This window comes from Podarcis raffonei, chromosome 12, assembly GCF_027172205.1.
Source record: "Podarcis raffonei isolate rPodRaf1 chromosome 12, rPodRaf1.pri, whole genome shotgun sequence".
Lineage (NCBI taxonomy): Eukaryota > Metazoa > Chordata > Lepidosauria > Squamata > Lacertidae > Podarcis > Podarcis raffonei.
In genome coordinates, this window is record NC_070613.1 from 28,594,879 (window position 1) to 28,620,749 (window position 25,871).

Genomic DNA, 25,871 nt, shown 5'->3' on the forward strand with positions numbered 1-25,871 from the left:
GAGAGAGAGAGAGAGAGAGAGAGAGAGGGAGGGAGGGAGGGAGAGTTGTCTCTGTATCCACTTTCTCTGCAACATGTATGCATTTTATAAACCCCTATCATGATCTTCTGTAGGCATCTTTCTACGAAAGCCCCAATTGTTCTAGCATATGAACATCCTAAGAGCCCTGCTAGATAAGCAAGAGAAATTCTGGCCTTTCTAGACTAGCATCCTGTTCTACAGTGGCCAACCAGATAGTTCTGGAAAGCCTGCAAGCAGGACTCTGACAGCAATAACACTTCCTCATCCACAGAACAGACGACCAATTTGGATGCAGTCATACAAGAATTCTTGCATCTCCATCCATATTTCTGTGGGCTTTAGGGAAACTTGCAGCAAATTCTATAGATGTCAACTCAGAAGTAGGCCCTACTGAGATCAGTGGGACTTTCTCCCAGGGACATGAGTATAGGATTGCATCCTTAGCATCACCACAAAGGTCCACACAAAAAATAGGATTTTGGACTCCCTCTGGGGCAGTGTCCAGAACTATGGGCAAACAGACAGAAGGTCCCATATTGAAATGCAACCCCCCCCGACTCCTCCCGATTTTAAGCAAAATCACACCCTTTTCTGGCTGTCTGAAACTAGTAGTTACACATAATTCAAGCACTGGAAATTGGGTTGCAAATTGTCAAAATGGGAGCCATAGTCAGCAGACGTAATGCTCATTTGTACAGAGCTGGTTTTAAATTCATTTCATCCCGTGCTACATGTTGACATTAATTTAATGCATCTATTTGACATGCATTTAACATGCAAAAAGTCAAAATGTTGTCTTTCCCTTACTGTCTTGTTCCCTGCCCCACTTAATGGCACATGAGCTGATAGAAGTAAAGAAACAGTTCCTGTCTCAATTGACCGTTTCATGGTAATGTTACCCCCATTTATTTTGTCCTTTGCAAACATGAAATCAGATTCCCTACCTATTGGGCAATAAAGATTTTACTGATTTCTGCAAGACAACTCTCAAGTTTAATAAGCATTACACATGAAAGAATCCAGAGTTAAACAAACATGGTTCTAATGGAATTTATCTTTCGGACGCAACACGTGTCTATTTGCAACTGAACCAGCCTGAGATTCAAGACTGTAGCAATGTTGCCACACAACAGCAGTGGTGGGGTTTATCCCCCCCCCCCCAGTAGAGGCAGGTCAAATTCCTTCCAAAATTGCAGCTTAGCAAATGGGCCTTTTCTTCCACACCGTCGTCTTATGAAGGATGGTTATATTTCAGCTCTCAGTTAACCAGACAGTGACCTTATACTGTTTGAATTTACTCTCAAATTGGTTCTCTCCCACCTTCTCCATACCTATTTTTTCCTTCTCTCTCTCTCTCTCTTTTTAAGTAGAAACGAAGAAAGCAGAAAGCACAATATTTTAGCCATTTGAACAAGCTGCATTCTGAAATCAGTCCTGCTACCTGGAAGTGCTCTCCGTTACCTCTATCTTTCAAAATTGGAGCCATTATAGTCATTCGTGCAAATCCACATTTAGCCTTTCATAAAAGAGTGGATTTTTGACCCACTGAACTGGAAGAGCTTCTGCGCTGTTCTCCTGATCTTTGACAAGATAGCCCACAACAGCAGAGAAGACAATTTCTTGCTGGTGTGAATTTGTATTCCGTTGTTAAACTCTGGATGCTCACGAGTGGTAATTCTGCTCCTGATAGCCTGCACTCTGATGATTCTGAATGGTTGCAACAAAGCCGTATGAGAAGCCCAAATACCCGAATGCACTAAGCCCACTTATTGTTACTGAGAGGGGCCTGCCCAAGGAGGAGCGGGAAATTGACCTGGGCACGGTGAACTCCTCCCTGACACTGTGGAGTTGTGTTTGTGCACATTTTCTAATTGGGCCAGGGGAGACTGCAGCAGCAGCAATCAATAGGAAACTCAGATGATCACCTCCGCCTCAGGTATAAGAGCAGCCTACTAGTGCTAAGCAAAAGGAAAGGTTTTCATTCTCTCCTACGATTCCCTTTCTCCAAGACTGGGAGAAATTCTGTGCTTACTAGGTGTACAGAAGAAGCACTCCCAATTGGATAGCTCCAGGTAAACCCCAGCCCTTAAACAAGATTCAAAGTTGGCCAATTGGTGATTTCAACAGACAACACATTATTAACCTATGCAAAAAATAAACTGGGTAGCACAATACAGGTATGAGGAAGAGTGCCTGGGGCCTATTTGTGCCATACTTATTCAGTCCAGAATGCCAGTCCATATGATTTTGACAGATCATTTCATCTGCTACTCTTTTTTGGCTCCTGGTGCATTTAAAAATAAATACATGTATTTTTCTGTAGTGGATGTCCGTGGTGGATGTCTGCAACTGCCAACTCACTGGTGTGAACTGCAATTTAGCGTTGATCACCTGAGATGTCCAACATGCTTCCTTAGGATTGGCTTACAACCAGTTTAGAAGAAGGATAGTTCTTTCCAGCTGCCAATTCTATACCTGGTAAAGGCTGAGAGTGGACCTGGCCATCATGCATTCCATATCCATTCTCTACTGGCCAGGAGTAGATGTCTATATTTACTCAACAACAGTTGAATAAATAGAAATTGCATTTCTATTCTCAAAACTAATCACAGCAGTTTAAAAAATGACACTAAAACTAACAAATGACCTAACCAGATCTTACATTATTTCTGCCATTCAGGGGGGGAGATTAGAGCTAAAGTATTTGCCCCCTTCCAGCTCTCCCTCTCTCCCAAAGCATCAACACTGCACCCTAAATGGGGTTAAGAGCAAATGAGGTAACAAGTGTGGGTTGCTTCACACAAGATGGAGTTCCCTGCACATAAAGTCCTCTCCTGCTAGGAACTGAATGAAATATCTCACAACACGTGGCAAAATGCACACAACTCAACGTTGCTGCATGCACCCATGAAACACAGGACATCAGCTACAAGCAGAAGTCACTGTATTTCCTACAAGTTAAAACCTCAGTGAAGGAAATTTTGTCATGTGTCACACAGATCTCAGGTCACTTAAAGATAACCTGCTTCTACGGCATTCATTCTCATTTGTTTTCAGGAAGATTATACAATGCCAATTGAAGCAACTGTTATCCCACACGCTCCAGTGCATTCCCCTGCCATTTTCCTTCCTGCAAAAAGTTGGATCATTCTGTGGCAGGAGCTGGAGTTGTCGCACAAGGGCACCAAATCCAATTTAATTGTGCGACTTGAGTTTGCCGTTACGCAATTGAATCCTACCTGCAGAATAGCGACATTCTGTAAGTGGCCTCGTTTTCCAATGAGGAGAAGGGCAACACGAAACTCAGGGTGACACTCCATGTTTCTATCCACAAAAGTTTATCCCGTAATACATTTGCTTAAGCTGCCAAAATAATCTTTATTGTTTCTGCAGTACTGAATTATTTTCTGTTCCAGCTGGTTATTATAAGAACATCATAAACGGGGACTAGTGCCTGAGTTTGCTTCCCCCTGCCTCCCTTACAATCCTTTTTCCTTTTGTGTTATGCTTTTCTGATTGTAAGCCTGAGGGCAGGGATTGTCTTATTAATGATCTCTGTATGCCTTTTTTGGATGGTGGGGTAAAAATCCTAATTCTCATTTAGCTATCATTTTCCATTTGCAAGCATTTCCAGCTGGTTCCCAGATCTCTTCTGCCTATATTCACGGATATCCAAATAGGCCAACAAGGGTCGTTCTACAGCCGGCGACTTAACCGCCTTAAAAATTAAGGTAACCCGACAGGCTTTTATTTACTCTGTTTGTAAAATGGAGACTTTGTCTGCCTTGCACCAGCGCTGCAGCGTCTGCAAAAAAGACAATGCAAGTTCCAAGCAATTACTTCTGATGTACGCAAGGCCAGAAGTTGTTAAATTTGCTTTGCCCCTGCGCAAGTGCAGCCCTTGGAATTAAAGATAAAGGTTATTTAAAAGGACTGTTAATTTTTAAAATGTTGACATTTAGACCCAAGCATCTAAACTTTTCTTTATTAAACCATCTAATAAAGGATATCAAAGAACTCTTACCTCTTTAATGAGGCATTAAAATACAGTAATACAAAAAAAGGCAAAACTGTTAAGCCTCTTAAACCCCTGGACTTACATTATCAGCTTTTATGTGCCTGTCAACACTCAGGAGTAAGAAGCAATGGTTTATTCTCTGTCTCAAATTTAAAAGCCAACTAAACTTCCTTCCACCTTCCTGCTGAGATCTTTAACTCCTGGCAAAGAGCAGCAGCTCCATGTACAATGTGATACAAAAGGCTAAGGCAATCTCTATCCGTTGCAAGCCAAAAGCACACTACCATCTCCTGTTTCATGCTGTCTCTAGGAACAAACAACTAAGCCTTCCTTATTTTAAACAATATACGTAGCGGGTAATTTTGCTAAAGGGGGGCTGGGAAGGCTAGGAAGGAAAGTCCTTGATTCTCTGTGTTCCTAAACAGTGGTTTGGGTAAATCAAAAGTCCTAAAACTAGGACTAAAATTAAAAAGGAACTTCTAAAGATAATGCAGTTTTAAAAGAGATTGCTGAGAAAAGAGAAAAGGGGGTAGGCTGGCCCTATTTGGGATTAACACAATCTAATGCTAAGCAGTATACTGCAAATATTTAACAGATTATGAAAATATTTACAGTGACCAGCATAGCAACCTAAAAGTGTGGCCAGGTTATAGCAGAAGCTGGATTTCAGTGGTATGGCACAAATCCAATAGACTTACAAAACAAAGCCTAAAAGGAACATGGGAGGTTGCCAAATACCAAGCCGGACCATTGGTCCAACTAGGTCAGTATTGGCTGTACTGATTGGCAGGGGCTTGACAGGGTTACAGGAAGGTATTTTTTCCTACCTTACAAGGAGAAGCTTGGGATCTTTTGTATACGAAGCATGTCTCAGTCACTGAGCTATTATTATTTCTAAGAAATTACACTTATATAAATGCTACAGGGGATACAAAGCATAATTCTCACATGCGAATTTGAAATAAATTGTTCTTATACTGCATAAAAAAACCCCTTGTTACTGGGAACCATCTGTTAATCTGGGCCCTGCTAGATCTGAAGAATCATTAACTTTAGCAAACTGCAGAGCAGAACAATTGTAGTGTCTGAACTCCCAGGGGAAATAGCATATATATCTATATCTATATCTATCTATATATCACTGTTGTATCCAACTAACTTTTACACAGAGCAGACTCATTGAAATTAATGGACCAAACTTAGTCATGGTAATTAATTCCAATAGGTATCCATTAAGGAAACATTAGTTTTAAACACCTTGATTGTCGAACTTAATCCATTCTGGGAGTCCTTTCGATTCCCGGAACCATTCAAAAACCAAGGGGCGGCTTCCGATTGGCTGCAGGAGCTTCCTGCGCTCAATTGGAAGCCGCGTCGGAAGTTCGGCTTCCGAAAAATGTACGTAAACCGGAACATGTACTTCCGGGTTTGCGGAGTTCAGGAGCCGATTTGTTCGGGAGCCAAGCCATTCGACAACCAAGATACCACTGTATATGCTTTTTGACCTACAGATGGGTGGCAGAAACCTGAACATAGTGGTGTTTCATGATTGGCTACTATGCAAACCGAATGATTGGTCACAGAAAGGGAGACTGACATAAGCTTCTCAAGGAGTCTCCATGAGTAAAAATGGAAGGATATGAGTGGGGGTAGGGGGGAGAGAAGTGAGTGCCACTTGAGATTTTTTTTTGGGAGGGTGGGTGTTAAAAGTGTTTACTTTTGCAATTCCTCCAGGATGGTGCCTCAGTCATCCCAATAAAACAACCTCATCTGCCTACATATTAAATTATTTTTTGCATTTCTATCCCACCTTTCTCTCCAAGGTGCTCAAGGTGGACTACATGAATCTTGCCCTCCTCAATTAATCCCTCACAACTGTCCTGTGAGAGAGCCAGTGGCTGGACCAAGGTCACCCAGTGACCTTCATGGCTGAGTAGGGGATTTGCATCCTGGTCTCCCAGGTCCTAGTCCAACACTCCGACCACTATGCAACACTGGCTCTCGGTGTTGTTTGTGTGTGTGTGTGTCAGTCCCACACTTGCCTCTGGACCCCAGCTGCCCCCTTCTTCTATTTTCTAGGACACAGCTCTCAAAAATGTGCATGCTTCCCCACCCCACCCCACCCCAATCTAGCTAACTATGGATTTTCTTCCAAATGCAAGGTATGGTAGAAAATTGGGAATATGCTACTGGGAAAACTGTTTGACAGCTAGGTGGACTGGAGGAAGATAGCGGTAAGATCTCCTGTTAAATGACTGATGCATTACTTTTGTCAATTCAATTCTATTCTATTGCAATTCTTATGCCATCCGTATTATTCCCTAAATTCTGTCTTGTTATCATCTATAAGTTGCTTTATGTTGCTATGTTTTGCCTCAAAGTTCAGGATATTATCTTCCACATGAAGATAATAATATGCTTTGAATTAAGCATTATACATCGAAAAACCAAATGAGATTGACTTCAGTGACAATCTTGACTCTGTGGACTTTATGACTGGTTATACTTTATTCCCTGACTCACTGGGATCGAGCCCTGATTAGATCACCAAATTAGCATCATCTGTTAAGAATATTTCCTGCGCAATATTCCCACTGAATGGAAGCAGACACTTCAGAATTTTTCTGTGCAAGACATTTATTCTGCAGCAAAAGAACTAAGCTTTCCGTGTGAGGAGGAAATGGACACGTATATTTGCAGGAAAGAGCAGAAAGATGTAGGCTCTAAGTTAAACCAAAAAGGGTTATGAAACAAAAACAAAAGCTGGGTTTCTCTTTGAGACATTTCTTTATACACACAAAATATACATTTTTTAAAATTAAAAGCGTTTTACAACATCAGCTCCATGAATCCAAGACGTGTCACTTAAACTGTGGGCACTGAGGTATTATTCTTAGAAAACAATTTAGACAAAAGCTTGACATCTGTAGGACTGAATTGCCACCTGCCTAGTCACGTGTCTTGTGTCTGGAAGAACATGCACAAATTACAAGCCTATGAAGAATTTCTGGAAGTGTTTCATTAAAGTTTTTCCTTTTCATTTTTTAAATAGTGACAGTATATTGCATTTCCCAACTTATTAATTTGTTTTATTTAAAGTTTATATATTGCCCTTCATCAAAACTGGTTCCAGGCCAGTTCACCCACTAAAAATGTCAAAACACAAAAACCAGCAGAATAAAACAAAGCAACCAGCAAGATTTCAACATGTCTAAAATGCAGAGGTTTGGGGCAATGCCTGGGTATATCATGGTCAAGCATTCTCCAGTAACACCAATCTGCAATAGCAACATTTAAAAGTCCATTAACAATATAACACTTAAGAAACCAGATAGCTGTAGACTAATAAAGAAATATTAATTTAGCAATATTTCTCACATGGGAGGGAGAGGAAGAAGGGTGAGGAAAGGAAGGAAAAAACAGGTCTTACCAAAAGTAACTTCTCCTTTCCCAGTTTTGTCAAAAAGCTGAAATGCCACCATGAACAGTGCGTCTGGAGCACAGAGGACAGATTCAAATGCTACAAATTCTTGAAAGGATATCAACCTACGAAAGGAAAAAGAAAGCCATTTTTTCAGGTGCAATCACCAGAAGAACATTTCACAGGTAAATAATTTACTTATTAGATTTCTAGCCCTCATTATATGTGACCCCTCTCCAAATATCACAACAATTTAAAGTACAATACAGTAAAAACAAAACAGAATGATCTTTAAAATACAGTTGTACCTTGGAAGTCAAACGGAATCCGATCTGGAAGTCCGTTTGACTTCCAAAATGTTTGGAAACCAAAGCGCGGCTTCTGCAGCCAATCGGAAGCCGCGCTGGACATTCGGCTTCCGAAAATCATTCAAAACCAGAAGACTTACTTTTGATTGTTTGGGAGCCAAAACGTACGAGTTCCAAGGCATCCGGCAACCAAAGTACAACTGTATAGCCATTCTCAATCTAATAAATGTATCAGAATAGCTATGAAACTTGGACACTCATGGCCGACTCAGAAAACATGGAATAAGAGAGCCTTCAGCTTGCACTGAAAAATAACCAAGGTTCCTGCCAGTCAAAGCTCGGAGGAGAGCGTTCCATAACTGGGGTATTATTGCTAGTCATGAAAAGCAACAGGTTGTCCAGGCTCATGCAACAATGGCACCATCAGAAGAGTTTCTGTAGAAAACCTCAAATCCTAGGCGAGAGACTCTTCTTCAGATGCCCAGGTCCTAAGCCATTTAGGGCTGAGAGGCACCCCTGCCTCAAACCCTGAGGAGCCAATGGCAACCAGTATAAAAAGTGATGAGCTAGACGGACCAATAGTCTGACTCACCATAAATGCAGCTTCCTATTATTTTACTAGCATCTTGAATAGTGGCACAATTGAAATTGCAAGTTTGAAAGTTGCCAAGTTAGTAATTCAAATGCAAATTATCCCAATCCAATTGTCATGGAGTAATATTTTTTTTTGGGGGGGACGCGGGTGGCGCCATGGGTTAAACCACAGAACCTAGGGCTTGCCGATCAGAAGGTCGGCAGTTCGAATCCCCGCGACAGGGTGTGCTCCCGTTGCTCGGTCCCTGCTCCTGCCAACCTAGCAGTTCAAAAGCACGTCAAAGTGCAAGTAGATAAATAGGTATCGCTCCGGCAGGAAGGTAAACGGCGTTTCCGTGTGCTGCTCTGGTTCGCCAGAAGTGGCTTAGTCATGCTGGTCACATGACCCGGAAGCTGTACGCCGGCTCCCTTGGCCAATAAAGCGAGATGAGCGCCGCAACCCCAGAATCGGTCACGACTGGACCTAATGGTCAGGGGTCCCTTTACCTTTTACTATTTTTTTTTAAAAAAAACCCAAATGGGGTAGAACCACATTTTAGCAACCAAAAAAGTGTTCCGAAAGTTGCCCATCAGATTAATCATTTGCAAAATAGATGGACATGGCAGTAGCTCCTCTGATTTGAGGCAACGTGGGAAAAGGTTCTGCCACTGACCAGATGGATCATAGCGTCATCACTTTTCCATACACGTGGAGCACATCATTTTACCTGAAATAATTTTATGCTGTAAACCGCCCTGTATTCTCTTGATGAAGGTCAGTATATAAATTACATAAATAAGGTAAGTGATACAATGCGGCATTATGATAATAATTCACGTGATAATTTAAGCAATAAAAACAAGATGCTAGCATCTATTTCCTATGAAATTTCCTTGACTTGTTGGAATGTACGTGAGAGCTTCAACAGCTGACATCTGTTGTCATGGGAAAAAAATCATATTTATGCAGGTTTGGGTAGAATTTGATTAATAAAGATGCAGGCCCCATAGTCTTTGCAATGCAGATTTGTGATATTTCAGTCGGGATGTTCAATTAAGAAGACTAAAATCATTATTCATAAGGCAGAACCAGCTCCAGATACATTAAGTGGTCTGATGAAGTGAACTTTAGCCTACAGCTCTCATGCCAAAATGAAATTTGTTGTCTTTAAAGCAGCCTTTGGCAACCTGGTACTTTCCAGATGTTTTGGACTTCAGCTTCCATTAAGTCACAGCTAGAATGTTGTAATCCAAAATATCTGGAGGGCACCAGATTGGGAAAGATTCTTTTGGCTACATCAAGCTCTTCTCAGTCGAGTAACCCAAACACCTCTTAGAGTCAGATATTTAATTAAGAGAGTTTATTTCAATTTTAACGAAAGCAACGGGTTGGGGGTTTTTTTTTAATGGAAAAAGGGAGAAAGTCTACAAATGTGAGGCTCCCATCAGACTACTGCAGAGGAAACATGAATATCTGCTGTGCCAGCTGAATTCAAATTAACCCAATTTTTACATGTTAATTAAACCAGCTATTTTCTTCTTATTGTATTTTTGCTCCTTAAATAGACTGGCCTGCAAGTGATTCCCAACAGATCGACTCCGACAACAATGACGCACTCATTTACTTCTATTATGCCCATACAATACAGTAACTGAGCAGTAATTTTTCACAGTCAATTACACGTGGTTCCTAATGGTTAAAGATGCTGAAATAATGCATGTTACATAGCCATATGTTCCAAGCTCTATACGGCACAAGGGCAGTTGCCTAGGTAACAAGTTTTCTCTCTGGCATAGTGCAACCCTTCATTGAATATCATTAGGTTTCATTAAACAGCACATATTAACATGAACCTCAATATGCTACTTAAGAATAATTTTGCCTACATAAGCAAGGCCTTGTCTAACTTAAAAGCCCGGCTGAGTAAAGCCTAATGACCCTGCGTTTTAACGATGTGAAACTAGGAGGAGATGGATGAATTATAAATCAAGCAGAAAGATGCCTTCTAAGTCAGAGGTTCTCTACTTTGGTACTATCTTCCCCATTTTAATGGGAGAAAAAAGGGAAGTGCCATCACTTCTTCAAAAGAGAATGAGGTGGCAAAGACATGTTTAACAGAAGGAAAAAATAAAGGGGGGCAAAAAAGAGAGTTTGCCCTGAATTCTTCAGTTGTGCTTTGAGGCCAATTTCTCCACAAGCTTACCAGCAAACTCGAGACTGGTTTGAGCAGTCATTTTTGCCGCTCCCTCTTGCTCCCTATGGCTGCTTAATGCCACCAGCATGGCACAGGGTTTTTTTTTGGGGGGGGTGGAGGTTAAGTCCCCTTCGGTCAGGTGTCTGAGGTAGGGAATAAATATCAATTTCTGTTTCACACAGTTTCTCATTTTCCCAACCTTAGCTTCAGTTATCCATATTTCCACGACCGTTTGTGGGGTTGGGTGGGGGAAGTTCCCATGAAAATTCATCAGCGTTCTAGTGTGAATCTTCCTAACGTACATTTTGCTTGCAATTTTGCCTTATAAGCACATTTTTAATGTATGCATTTTTAACCAGAGAAGTGTGAATGTCCAAGGATGGATGTGTTTTGGTTCGCATCTTGATTCAGAAAGCGCAAGTAAGTTCACCTTTAAAAATGCAAACTGAATCGAATTTCTCCCCCATCTCTAATGTGAGGTGAAAATGAGACAGCATCTCCCCATCTGCTTTGCATGCAGAAGGGCCCAGGTTTAATCTGCTGCATTACTAAGCAATGCCCTCAGTGATATCCTGGGCAGCTTCTGCACATCAGTGCAGACAATACTGACTTTGAGACTGACTTTGGATAAGGCTGCTCCCATTGTCTCATCTCAAGCACCAAGCGACAAGTTGCTCTGTTAGCTTTCCCCATTCAGAAAAGGTAGAAGTGGCAGCAAACAGAAGGGCCTGTGATACGAATCAGTTTTGAAGGTGGGTTCTGAAGGGTCTAGGATTCCTATTTTCATATTACAGGACAACTGAACCTGTAGAGGAGGCAGAGAAAGTTGGAAGGAAGTGCAGAGAACAAGGATGGGCTTATCACAAAGGAGACCTCGTGCATAACAAAGATTTAGCTTCAGAGAACACAGTTCACCACCACAAAGCAAGATGGCGGAAGATATTAACAGATTCTTGCTAGATGGGCGGCAGCTTTCCATTTGGCCGGTGGGGGATGTGAGAAGGTGCACCACTAGAATCAGGGGTTGGCAAAGTAGTTTGGAAAGCCCTGTTTGAAAGAACAGCTGAAAGCTCCATGCTTTCGACCGTTTACAAGTCAGGTGTTCCCATGAAATTCACGTGGTTTCTCAGCAGCTGAGTCAGGCAGCTTTGATCTAGAAATTCTGAAATTTCTAAATTGGGAGCAGAGCACAGCCCTGCATGGTCATTATCTGCTCATCCAGAATATCCCTACAATTTCTCTCTTCAAGAATCTTTTGTACTGATCAGAGAATAAACTAACATTCATGGAGAATACAAAGAATGTGTATTTTTTTTTAAAAAAAAGAAAATAGAAAGTGATTTGTTGGTTTCAGAAATTTAGATTACCATAAAGCAAACTGAACCTCAGCTTGCAAGAAGTCCATTATGTGACAGCAGCATACTGAGGATTGTGCAGGAGAAGCTCCTAGCAGACTGCGCCCCAAGTGTTCAGTTATAAATTAGCCTGCAACTTACATTTCAGAAACTTAAAATATATTAGAAATAGCAGAGAAATGAACCACTTGGTAAGAAAAATGAGATTTTTTTTGAAAACACAAATATCAAAGCTGCCGAATGTGTATTTTGCTTCAGTCTTTACAAGAACAGTATATTGTGACCATATATTTATTTATTCATGCATTCATTCAATCATTCAATCATTCAATCAATCAATCAATCAATCAAAGAGTGAAAGGCGAGCCAAAATAAAGAAAGGACAAAGAAAAGGAACAACTCTAGCCAAATTTAGTCAAATCCCCCATTTGATTTTATTTTGAAGTCAAGCATATTAGTATTATGTAAATGAAATCCATACAAGCCCGTTGATTTTGAAAAATACATCTTCAGAGGAGCTTCCCACTTCTGCTTTAGTACTTTGGAACACAAAGAAGCCTGGGAAATAGTTCCTAGGACTCACCAAATCCAGAGAGGTCATCTGTAGGTCACCAACACTTCTTTACCCATACTGACCGCAATGCCCAAATGCTGATGGCAAACCCATTATCTCCTGGGCAATTGGTAGCATGTTATCAGTTATTAATAGTCATGTGATTTATATAGTGCCATCAGGTCCCTTATGCAGGAAGCTAAAAATATAAATTTTGGCACAGGGGACAAGGGGAGGGAAATGGAGGCCAAGATGCACAGGGAAGCAATATGGAGTTGTTTCAGTTGCAAACATTTAGTGAGGCTTAGGCTAGCCAAGAGAACAGCTCTTGTGGGGTTTGTGGAGACCCAGACTGATGAATGAAGCTAGGCTTTTTGACCTATGAACTTTGGTCACTTGGGTTCTAACTTAAGAACTATGAGGTGTTTATTAGGAGGAGTTACATGTGATAACTTACATGGGAAAAAGGATGGTGTCTACCATTCATATTTGCACCAGTTTTAAAACCTGGTTAGCTCCCGCAGCTCCCAAGGACTACAGCTGCCAGGTGCCTTTGGGAGAAGTCAAGGCGGTGAAACCAGTTTCAAATGGGTTTAGATGTGTAGCGCAGATATTCCTCCTACACAATGTCCGTCGATGAAGAACAGCCAAGAGTGGCTTTATAAACTCCTTAAGCCTTGCTTTAATTCCTGGAAAACTATACAGAGGAGTTGTCAACGCAGCACTTGTGCACACCAGTTGCTTCTATGGTGCCAGTGAAATGTTTCAGTTAATATGCCCTTAAAAATTCACAGTGCATGAGAGACTTGTTTGCTTTGCTTTCTCAATTCTGGTTCACACTGGACCAGCCTCTCCTATGGTGAGCACTTCCCCTTATGTAGGGGCCACATTTCAGTGGATGCAAGGACTGCATTTTCAGAGGAGTGTGTAAAAAGTTCCTCTCTGTGGTTGAAGTAGGTGCCTTTATTCCAATTCATTTTGGGGAGGGGGGGTGGCTGATGTAGGGACCATGCCTATATACCATTTTGTGTCTCCGCCTCTTTTTCTGCTCCTTTAAGACATGGCAGCCATTTTATGCCACATCCCATGGAAGCAATTTTGTGTTATGGGGTGAAATGTCAGTGGGAATGGGGTAAAGTTAATTGCGCCCATTTGTAGAACTCAGCCATCCACAACTGCCCAATGTTCGCTGACTTCAATATCAAGAGATCTACCCTCAACCACATCTTTTCCAGCAAAATCAGGGCAATTTTGCAATGGTACCTTTAAATTGGCTAATTATTAACTTCTGCTATACGAAAAAGTACCCAAGGCACACACGTCTGAAATTCTTGTGTGTGTGTGTGTGTATTCCTGCAACATCCATTCTTTTGCATGTTTAGCAATACTAATCATTATCCTCATCATTGTATAATAAATACAAAAGCTACAATGCTTTACTAAAATCAGCAATTTAACCATAATAGCATAATGGGGCACAGGGTAAGCTATGCCTATTATTTAATGTTTCAATCTTAGATAAACAACTTGTTCTGAAAAATGGTAGATTAGAGATAAATCAATAATAATGGGAAAAGCTGGCATTTCAAAGCATTATTTTGAATTGTTTACACTTTCTAAAAATAAAAGCCATATAGTATTTTGAGTTGCTTACTGGAAACCAAGCTATGATTGGCAGAACAGGCATATTTTATTGGGCAGAATTTAATTGTAGCAGCAAAAAAAGAGGAAAAAAAAGTATGGATTGTTAGAGGAAGCCAGTTGGATTTTTAAAGAGTGCAATTTGCAGTAAAACATTTCTTTACATGCTCATCTGTGGGAGGGTAACAGGCACCCTGAATGGCCTCCTGAAGCTGAACAACAGGTCTCAGACCTCCCACCTAACCCTCTGGAAGCCTCCTCTCACTAAAGGTTTCGCAGTGCATCCACCTGGCAAGAAAACAGCCAGGCAAAAAACACTCCTGTCTTTGAGAGGATGAACAACGGATCAGCACGGGGGGAAACAGAGCAGGGGATTCACGCATGCACTGTACAGAGAAAGTCATACAGATGTGCATTCAGGTGCTCACAAAGGTTGCTCTGGAGTTTCAGTCATTACCTTAATGGTACTGAGATACTTGGACACAAAGACTAACAAGATGGCCACACAATAGCAAGAGAAAAGGTGGTAGATAGTTGGGTCGTTTTTCTGAAATATTATGAACATAGCAGCCACGCAGAAAAAGATAATGAAGGGGATTTTACATACTATGTTTGTGTGTGTGTGCACACAAAAAATCTCAGTAATGTCTCGATCATAATCACGAGAAAACACCACGCAAGAATCTCTTGGATGGGAATGGGGTGGGGCAGAGGTACCATTTCAGCTTACTGTAGCAAGAGCATGAAACACTGTGTGAGGCAAAAATACTGTTCTTGGATAAACTCAGGTTAACATGTACCTTTGGCCATTCAGAAGAATCACTGTTGTGACTTTTTATACCTCATTACAACCAAAGGGAAGAAATGAAAAATCCTTTTGAGGTTGCCACGTCGAGGGTCACTTCACAAGACCTTATTTAGGGCCCCCATCCTGGCTGAAGGCATATTGTTTGGTAGGAGAATGTGAAAGGAAAGCTATTGGCCACCATGTGGGCTAAGACCCCATGATAATGGTGGGCATAAGTCCCCTCTAGGTGAGAGCCAAGGTGGGAGTGCTTGCACTATCCCAGGTGAGAAAATGGGGTGGCGTCCTTGAATGATGAAGATGGTGTCTCAGAACCAAACCACTGGTCACAAATGCATCATATGGCGATGTTTTGCATGCTACTACTCTATTTTGAATTGGTATTATTTTCTCTTCCGTTTTGTTTCAGTTATTTAATTGGCGTAGCTTCTTCGTATGCAATGTTGTTACTTGCTGATATTGTGATTTATAATGGTTTTGAGTTTGTTTTAATTGTTATTGTTCACCTGATATGTTGTGAACCGCTTGGAGCAGTTTTGCAGGTAAAACAGATGAGGTAACATGAGGACCTAAAACTTAGTTGCTCCTAAAGAATAACCACAGGTAGACTGAAACAGGGGCTGGTGGGGGCAGAGAAGAGATTTTCAATAGGGAACTCATTTCTATATATAGGACTTGGATCTCAAATCTGAATTACTCAGCATAAATCAGCCTTCCCCAACTGGGTGCCCTCCAGAGGTTTTCGACTCCAGCTCCCCCCAGCTAGCATCACTAATGTACAAGGATGGCGTGACATGTGGTCCAAAACATCTGTAGGGTGCCAGGATGAGAAAGGCTAGCATAAATATAAGCTTCCAAAGCCCTCCTGTAAAAGCATGTGTGCTCATGCTGGCACTCGCAGAAGAAGAAAAAGGGATCCTACACAATTCTAATTTATAGCAAGTAATTTACTTGCATCTCACTTTGTTCACAACAGACAAGGACGATACATTTTTCCTTAAGTTTTGGGGGGTTTCAGTATTCTGAGAAGGCTTTGTAAACTGAGAATAACAAAGAGTTTTGCAGCAGCTTAAAGCATAACAATTTATGATAGCCTATTTTTTGTGGATTAGAGTCAGACATACTCTAGCCCATGAAAGGTTATGCCATTAAGTATTTTCTTGGCTCTTAAGGTGTCACAGGGTCTTGTTTTTTTGCTGGAAACTGTTACAATAAATCAAAAGTAGGCCTTTTTCAGTGTCCTTCGTGCTACTACCTAAGGCTTATGGGTAAGAACAAAGCCCGTTTCCCCTTGTGTCATACATTTAAATATTCACCTCTACTGTTCCGAAACTTGCTCTATAAAATTCATTTTGCGTGCATTACTTAATAATTGTAACTTCTGAATGTGGCACATCAAGTTTAAAATTGTTGTCATTGAGTTTGGTACAAAGTGCATGCATTTTTAACCCTTTATGTATCTGGCCCAGTGTCTAGTGGAAAGCATTTTAAGACAGAATACCCTGTTCTCTCTCTGTGATTCACAGAGACACTGAAGAACCAATTGCTGCTGAAAGCAAAATTTCATGGCAGTACAGTATCTTTTTCATATACTTTAAAAGTGAAGAGCAGCTTATTCTGTCAATCTCCAATGCTACCACCATATAAGTAATTCAAATGAATGTCACAGTACATACCCATCTTTCGTCTGATCCACCACACCTCCGAGCAGCTGAACGGTTCTGGGATTGGGAACCCCATCTCCTATTATCTTCAGGAACCGCGTGACAAAGTCACTGGGGGACATGTAAAATTCACCATTTTTCTCAACACTTGCATACTGTAAAAAAGAAGAATGTGGTTCTTAAATTACAAGGTAGTATTGCATCACTTGTACAGCCAATGCAGTGCTGCCCCATGTGGTGCGTCATAAAACTGCTGTGGGTTTGCACACGCTCCCTTCTCTATTTCTCAAGATGAGTGCCCCCCCCCGCCAGCCGCCTTTCCTTATCCTCTCTGAGTGCTAACTATAGCTTGCCAAGACACCCAAATTATGGTTAGTGTATGCCCTTCAAAACAGGAATCAGAAGCTATGGTTTGAAGTTGATTTATACACTCCCTTTTCTGCTATTGCTGAACTCATGAGTGGATTCACAACCCATAAGACACAAAAAGTTTGTTATAGAACACCACGACTTGATACAATATTGAACGCTAATCATATTTTGGAGGGCACTCCAAATGGTAACAACATTTTGCTAGCTTGGTTGTTGCAGCAAACCATGGTTAGCATTAAAAAGGAAGAGGGTATGCTTATCAATAGCTTGTTTCCATCCCCCTGAACCAAGGGTAGACAACGTGGCACCTTCCAGATGTGGTTGGACGACATTGGCCATGCTGGCTAGGGTTGATGGGAGTTGAAGTCCAGCAACATCTGGAGGGCATCATGCAGCCTACCCTTTGCTCTAAACCATGGTTCAGAACATCATATGAATTGAGCCTGTATTTTGAGTCTTTGATCACTGAGCAATCTCTTGCTTACTGCTGCCAGCAAATGCCAGTGGAACAGCTTGCAAAATATGAAATATGATCACTACTCTCTCCTATATGAACTTAACAAACACATGATTGTGCCCATTCATATGCATTCATACTTATCAGCCATGTGCAAAACATTACAGTTGCATGACTCTGACAACATTCCCCCCCCCCCAGATTTTACTCCCAAATATCTACCTCTTGGGAGTAAAAGAAGAAAAGAAACAGAAGTGAAAGCAGAAGTAAAACAAATTTTATTTGAAAACTGAAATTACTCCAGAAAGGAAAGAAAGCAATATGAAGAACAGTAATAAAAATGCCCTCAATACGCTATACTGGCCTAAACCCCATGAAATCATATAGTATTACACAGGAAGAGGGGATGGGGGAGAGAAGCACACAATACAATTGGTATTTCTCTTCTCTCCCCTCCCACAAGTATAGAGCTAAGTCCATAAACTGATAGAAAAAAGGGGGGAGTACAGGGATCGGGGGAAGAGATTGTGTGTACCTCTGAAGTTTTCAAGAGCAGCATTTATTACAGGAGCTGGTAGGCATTATTTGGGCTTTCAGCTTAACATTGTGGGTTGTTGTTGTTGCTGTTTTTATTATTATTTTAATTTGCTGCCTATCCCTCACCTTTAGCCCCCAGGGCAGGCTGCAACAAATAAAAATGCATTGAAAACCATTCAGAACAACGTGAAATCACAAAAAATAGTGTGCGTCCAAAAATATTAAGGAAAGGGACCCATTGGTTCAAATTCCTAAAGCATGCTTCGCCAACAGGTGAGTGATTTTAGGATGAGGCAATACACCATCATTTGCCTCTTGTGGCCACTTCATTTCCAGCCACAACTCAGCATCTCTACCCCCATCGTTCTGTCTGGACACTGAGGTCCAGTGCCGAGGGCCTTCTGGCGGTTCCCTCGTTGCAAGAAGCCAAGTTACAGGGAACCAGGCAGAGGGCCTTCTTGGTAGTAGCACCTGCCCTGTGGAATGCCCTCCCTCCAGATGTCGAAGAGAAAAACAACTACCAGACTTTTAGAAGACATCTGAAGGCAGCCCTGTTTAGGGAAGCATTTAATGTTTGACAGACTATTGTATTTTAATATTTTGTTGGAAGCCGCCCAGAGTGGCTGTGGAAACACAGCCACATGGCGGGGTAGAAATATTATTATTATTATTATTATTATTATTATTATTATTATTATTATTTCAAGTGGATGGCAGGCCAGAAGGAAACGTTTTCACAGCTTCTTATGTAATGGTACCCAACACTCCCCAACTGCTCAGCTGCACATTTGTCCATGAGTCTTTTAACGTATGCTGATAACCTCCTGCTTATTACAAAGGGTATTCTTGTTATTAAAATGTTTCACCTCGCGACTACCACAGGCCACTTGGCGGTCTGTCTTTGGATATGCTGCACTTATGAGAAGGGTGGCAATGTGTCCCACTTTATAGAGAATAGTCTTTCATTGGAAGGGGTATCCAGTCCAAGAACCCAGAAGACAGGAGAGCAGGGAGCGCCATGACATCGCCTCTCAGTGCTTCGCACCTGGACAGCAGACTGAGTAAGTACACCTGGGCCCAGCATTTCCCACTACGGTGAAATATACTGTATTGCTATTTGGATTCTTATAAATATTTATAAATTTGCATCTGCACATTAAAATTAGCGCATGTAAACATTATGCAAATTTGCGGTCCCCCTCCCCCTTTTTTGCAATGCTTCTTTCTTTCTTTCTTTCTTTCTTTCTTTCTTTCTTTCTTTCATTTTGGCAATGTGCACAGCCATATCTGAAAAGCAGACTGGCTGGGACACCTGAAGATCCATGTGACTATTTCAGCATGCTGAAGGCAACCATGGACTTGTGCTACTCTAACAATTCCCCCCTCAATGTCTTAGGGCAAACATGTTGGAGACGGAGAAAACAGTGATATTCAAAGGATATTTAATTCAAAGGGAAGAGGCTTAATTTTATTTATAAAAACAAAACAAATCCATTGGCCATGGCCAAGCCCTTGGGTGCCCCTAAAGTAGTTCTCTGGATCCCAGCCATACTTTTTAAGTGTTATTAAAGTCGACTTCCCATTCCTTATCACCACTGCAGTCTTTTAAAAGCCACAACTCTGCATATATTGAGGTCAGTAAAAATCCGATTGGGGGGGGCGGAATGCAAAATAGCTACTTTGCAAATGCACCGTAAATACTACAAAACTCCTTGGGCAGTGAGCGAAGGGACATTAAAAGGCAGCTGTAAATAAATTACAAGAGCACGTAAGTCGCCACGTGTCACCTTAAAAAGAAAGATCTGTATCGCAGCAAGCAACATGTTCTGAGCAGGAAAGCTAAATTGCTAATTACTGTGGTATGTTTCTTTTCTGAGGTGGCCTGATAAAAACATTTGCTGCGATTCTCCACAGAACATTATCCACATGAAGTAACAAGTAAGTTAGGTGTCTACTACAATTTTGCAACCAACTTCAAAGACTTGGGTTTTGTTTTACGTTGCAATAGCTCTTGCAGAGCAAAGCCTGCTGCCAGATCCCATTGAATAAAGTCGTTGTTGCGCCTGACAAGTACCCTTACATTTTCTGTAAGTACATAACTCTTGGCTTCCCTCCAAGAGTTAAAATGTACGTGGTTTTTTTTTTTTTAGTTGTCTAGATTTAAACCATATATAGGTAAAGTAATTTCCTTCAGGCAAGTGTTTTATTGAAGGAAAGACCGAAACAGAAAACTATATAGCCCAAACATTTAATAATGTTGCATTTCTATCATTTCAAATTAATTGTTTGTGTTTCACCTGCAACGTGTTCTATGTTTAGGAGCAAGCTTAGTGTGTTTGTTTCTCATATTTACAATCCTTCTGACGGCCCAGCCAACAAAACTATCACATTGAAACACATTAAAGAATCAAATCAAAATCAACGCATGCGCTTATGCATGCATGCACACACAATTAAAAGCAATTTAAAACACAGCAGCAACATAAAATCAGCAACCTGATTAATAGGTGATATGTCACACACACACACACACACACACACACACCCACACACCCAGCTGCACACTTTTATAACCAGCACACAGACCAAATCGATCTCATTGCAATCACCTGCCAGAAAATCTTTCCAAGTCTCAGGCTTGAAAACTTTTTAACACAACAGTTATCGAGAAACAAATCAAATAAGTCAGCCGTTTTCTGCTTCTACATTTCATTTTTTTTTCCAGGCTAGCCCCCCTGCTAAGACATTCAATAATAGAAAGCAGTACAAGGTTTCGATGTCCCCCTGTTCCTACCCACTGCGATTTATTCTTGTGTATTTGAAATCCAATCACGTACCCCCCACACTACATATAGAAAATGACCTTGAAAATGTCAGCTTGCTCATTTTGACTGAAGCCTAATCTCTTAGGTTATGGTAGGAGAGTTACAAGAAGTAGAGTTACTCTGAGGAAATTATCATGACAAAAGCGAGGGGGGGACACACACATCAATTCTATTAGTTTGGGAATAAAGACTTTCGAAAAGGTGGTACTATGCAGTCATGTATTTTCCCTCCACTTTGGTAATTATACCTATGGAGAATTTGATATTACACAATAATGCCTAATGGCTTTTTGGTAAGTTCCTTCAAAATTCACACTGGATAATCATATATTTTAAATACTTGAGCATTAACTAGTTCAAGCCCATTTAAGTCCTTACAAATACAACAGAGGAATATATATATTTTTAAGTATCTCCAGAGAAAATATGTAACTAACCAAGGAATGTCACACTGATTGCAATGCATTTAACTGAAATGGAAAATGATGTGATAAAAATCCCATTCTAACGGTGTTGTGTTTTGGTTTCCTTGGTATGTGTGGGTTGTTTGTTTGTTTTTAATAGAAATTTAATTTCCAATTTCAGCTAGTCTGTGTTATGACTCTGAAGTGTCCTGAATAAATTTGGTGTGAGGATGGTCTAGAAATAAAGGCACTATTAGGAATGTATGCCATTTTTGCAAATGCACAATCCACAAAGGAAAAAATAATTTATATTCATAAATACACGTCAGGTTAGAATTAAATGTGTACTTATGTATCATCCTCCTACCAAGATTCTCAGAGCAGCACATGCGAATTTCTCAAAAAGTGTGCCATCGAGAAGACTTTGCAGGCTTATCCCATTTTATTCCCAGGCTTATGCCATTTTATATGATAAGCCTGTTAAAGTAGCATAAAATATACAGGTTTGGAGCGACTTTTGTGCCTTCTCATTTATACCAGTTCATAGCTACTGGCTCGTCTTGCTGCTGTTGGCTTTTCTGATATTGAAATAGCTGAGAGACAGATCTCTCGTTTCAAATTATTATTATTTTTCCTTAATCCAGCTTTTAGAACAGCTTCTACTTTATGCAGCAAGTCCACTGGCTTTTCAGAGGCCCAATTCTCACTGCTATAGGGTGAGGTGGTATGATGATGATGATGATGTTTGTATCTCACCAGGTGGAGGGTAGAGGGAGACTTTCAAGCAGCTGTTGTTTCCAGGTACAAGCAAAACAAGAGACCCAGAAAGGCATTTGAATGAAACCATGCCATATATTCCCAAATAATTAGTTTGCTGGAACTGTACATTTAACTCCTCCCCACCTCTACTTGGTTTCTGTTGCACCCTCTTCTTCCCCATTGCAGAAGCAACAGCCTAAGCCCATTTTTGGAAGTCCTCATTATAAACCTAATGGTTTTGCTTACCTAGCATATTCCAGGAGCCAAAAGCAGAAATGCAAAACCAGTGGCAAATGCAAATGCAAAACCATCAGGCTTCCATCACAATCTAGAAATCAGGAGCAAACTGCAGGTTTGCATTCTTTCCATCTTGCTCTTGAATGTCTCCCTGAACAATGATTTGGCCTCTCTAACCACAGCTGAGAGCATTTCCAAACTCAGATTTAGAAACCAGTTTTCCAAGCCCTAAACTTTGGTTAACAATTGAAAGATGGATGCTAAATCAACACTGCAAGTAGCAATGGAAAACACAGCACACAACGCAGGGCAGAAAACAACTATGTGACCCGCTACTGGCCCTGATCAATGATTAGCATTCAGGTGAAGTTACATCTGCAGTTACCTCCAATGAAATGTTTGCAGAAACAATCTTCAAGTTATTCCCTCTTACTCTCTTGTAGGGGCAGGGTGACTCTATTTGCATTCGCTCCCACCATTAGTTAGCAGTCCAATGATTTGGGAGAGATGGGGAAATGCTAATGAAAACAGTTATAGACTGCAGTTCTAATTCACAGATCTTCTAAGAGAGTCACACACACACACACACACACACACACACACACACACAGCTCCATGTAGGAAACACTGAAATTTCTATTCTATTTGGGGGGATAGCTATATTTCCCCGAGTCTATACAATAATCATTCAAGAACATATTTGACTTCTTGGAGAGCATTGTTCAATTTTTGATAGTGGTATTTAAATCTAACATGGTAATAATACAGTGAATGATTAATGGTTAGAAGACTATCAAGAGATGAATAATGCAATAAGAGCTAAAGAAATGAAAAATTCAGGCTTTAACGGATAAAATATTTACTTTTAACATACCTTCAAAAATATTGTTTTCAACTCAGTTGGATCAGCTCTCTTGGTTAGAGCCACCTACAAGTAAATACAATTATATTAATATGCATAGTCTATACAAAGGATGTCAAAATGTCATTTAAAAAAAAAGAAAGAGGATAATTCAAACAAAAGAATGAGTGATGAAAAATAAATGTTCTCCTCAAATAAATTAGACAGTGGTTTATGCGAGAAATTAATAAATAAATACTTGTTTTAACATTTACACTTAATTATTTGATATTTTTGCTGGTGTTGTTCCTCTGAACCTGCCAAATCTTAAACGAGTGCACTCTGACTTTGCCCACATAGAGCCATCAACCACAGGAACTGATTTTATTTTTATAACATGAGTGCCCAATCCTGAGTACTAAGGACATGCAATAACACATTTTTAAAAGAGAGAGAGGGAAAGGGAGAGAGGGATGCCATTAAAATATAAAGTATTTAATAGTAAATACTTAGCAATTAAAACCAGTCCTAACAAGAAGTCTTCCATCACTTCTAGAAAAACTCTATGGTTTTGATCAGTCTGAAAGGCAGCTGTCAAGAATGACTCTTTGCACTCACCTGCTGTTCAAAGCTGGGGCAGAAATGATACAAGGTTGAGAGTTGAAGGTACTCCCAGACAGACTTATGGATCATGATTACAAAATAAGGGAAGGGGCTATCTTTGTCAATGGTGGAGGGTAGCTGTACTTGATGACCCAACAACCACCCTTCTCCAAATAATATTCCAGCCATGAAGTTTGCTATGGGGCTACAATGAGTAGCAACTACACCTGCAGCAAAGTGCACTTGCCCAGCTGCAACCCCCTCTAGTACCAAGTTTCACTTCCAGAGTTTGGGAAGCAAAGCACAGTGTCACTCGAGTCGCTACAGTCACAAGGTACCTCCCTTTCCTGACCCATAACTCTTTAAGCGCAGGAGTACAGCTTGGCTGGCCAGAGCATGTGGCCACTTCTCCTGGGAGAACGTAGCACCCAACTTTCACAAACTGGGTTTTAGTCATGAGATCTTTTCCCAGCCTTACCTGGAACTGCCAGAGATTGGAAGTGGCACCTTCTGCATGCACAGCAAATGTTCTACCTCTCTAACCTACAACCCTTCTTCCGTGATTGCCCTCCGCAGAACTTCCCCAGCCTCCTCTAGAGGAGAGATAAGGGAGTTAGCTAGAGGTATCTCACCTTGGTAAGAAAACTCTGCTCTCTCTGAACTGTATCTAAACCAGGCTGCTTTAGCTCCTTGCAGTGTGGAAAGACTAGAATTGGTAATATGAACTGGCTTTATTCATCCGCTTATTTATTTTTGTCTGCTGACACGCAGATGCTGAGCAACATTAAATATAATTACGTCAGTATTATTTCTTTGTATTCTTTAATTTTTCCTATGTTTATTGATTTTTGGGGGGTCTTATTTGAATTTATTTATGTATTTCCTAGCACATCTTTGTGTGTGCAAATGTTTTGCATTTCACTAATAAGCGGGTGCTTGTTGTTGAATTGCTTTGGGCACAGTTCAGTGTGGCAAATATAAACAAATTAAACTTAAAATTAATCCTAAGAATAATGGAGTTTTTTTAAAAATCTAATGTAAGCTTTAAAAAAACTCTAAGAGCATATGATACGTGATACTAGAAGAATCCTTTTTATATTCAGGCAACATCCTCTATATTAAGATGGCTATTGACTTTGAATGATCGGGGGGGGGGAATGTTGTCCTACTCCCATAAACACACATCAATAAGGAGATACATTCTTTGGTGTCTATCATAGTGGCTATAAGAAAGAGACAAAACATCTGAGCTGCCCTCCTGAGAATATGGTCCCTAGAAACAAATGGGCACAGCATAGCCAAGAGTGGAGATGTGTGAACATTTGTATACATAATGCAGATCAACACAATGCAATCTCCCAGTACCTAATAATAATAATAATAATTTTATTATTTATAACCCACCCATCCAAAACATCTTTTATGGAAAGAAACCCCCACCCTAAATCAAGGTGTGTCCTCTCACTTTAGCCCATGCCTCTCATTAGAACTAAACACCGCACAGCAAGATACATTAATGCATTAGGAAGAAAGTGCATGCTTTTAGATGCTAGCTGTTTGGGGGTTAATGATGTTTGGTTGCTTTTTCCTTCCAAAACTCACCGAAACGACATGAGCAATTGTGGGGTAGATGGCCAGAAAATGTGTGTTATCCAAGTGTACATGCTGTCCTAAGTGTCATAATCTTGTGCTAAGACAGTTATTTACTTGAGAGCCCATTCACAAGGCTTTGTGCTCTCTGTGGCAGACTGGACCCAAATTCAATGAATTCCACAACCTCCACAAGAAATCTTTCCCCAGTACAAAAGGAGCATGCCACCCTATCCATCACTCCTTCACCTACAAAAGGACAACAACATTTTAGCAGTAGTCTAGAATTCTGCAAAACGCTTCGGGGCCAAACTCTCTCCTCGCCCTCACTCCCCAAAAGTACTAAATTTCTAAAAGCACATAGGGGAGCTGAGATGTATCACATCACTTTTCTGGTATGTTGCTAAACTACCATTGAGCTTCCTAGGAGAAGACCCCTTATGGGATGCCCTGGTAGTAATGCTATGATCAGTAATTTTTCTTTGAAATTGTATTTCTATTCTTTTTAGTGCGTGACTTCATGAGCTCTGTAGGGCACACATTCACCTGCTAATAAATTGTATAAAACAAGCCTGAAGGAGGCCCCCAACCTGCTCACAGGTCCTTGTATGATCAGTGGAAACAGTTGGTCCTGGCAAGTATTAACCACTCTCAACTCCAACCTGATAATTGCCACCTGCCCAGATTTTAAC

General features: G+C 40.7%; 1 protein-coding gene across 4 annotated transcripts in view; it reads right to left on the bottom strand.

Moving 5' to 3' along the window:
• SLC25A13 (solute carrier family 25 member 13) overlaps nucleotides 1–25,871 on the bottom strand; it is a 109,920-nt gene that overhangs the window by 62,229 nt on the left and 21,820 nt on the right. For all 4 annotated transcript variants that reach the window (XM_053359116.1, XM_053359114.1, XM_053359115.1 and 1 more), the window contains 3 exons: nucleotides 23,020–23,073; nucleotides 16,567–16,709; nucleotides 7,470–7,585 (listed from right to left, as the gene is read on the bottom strand). In XM_053359116.1, coding sequence (XP_053215091.1) covers nucleotides 7,470–7,585; nucleotides 16,567–16,709; nucleotides 23,020–23,073 — 313 coding nt within the window. The remainder of the gene's footprint in view (nucleotides 1–7,469; nucleotides 7,586–16,566; nucleotides 16,710–23,019; nucleotides 23,074–25,871) is intronic.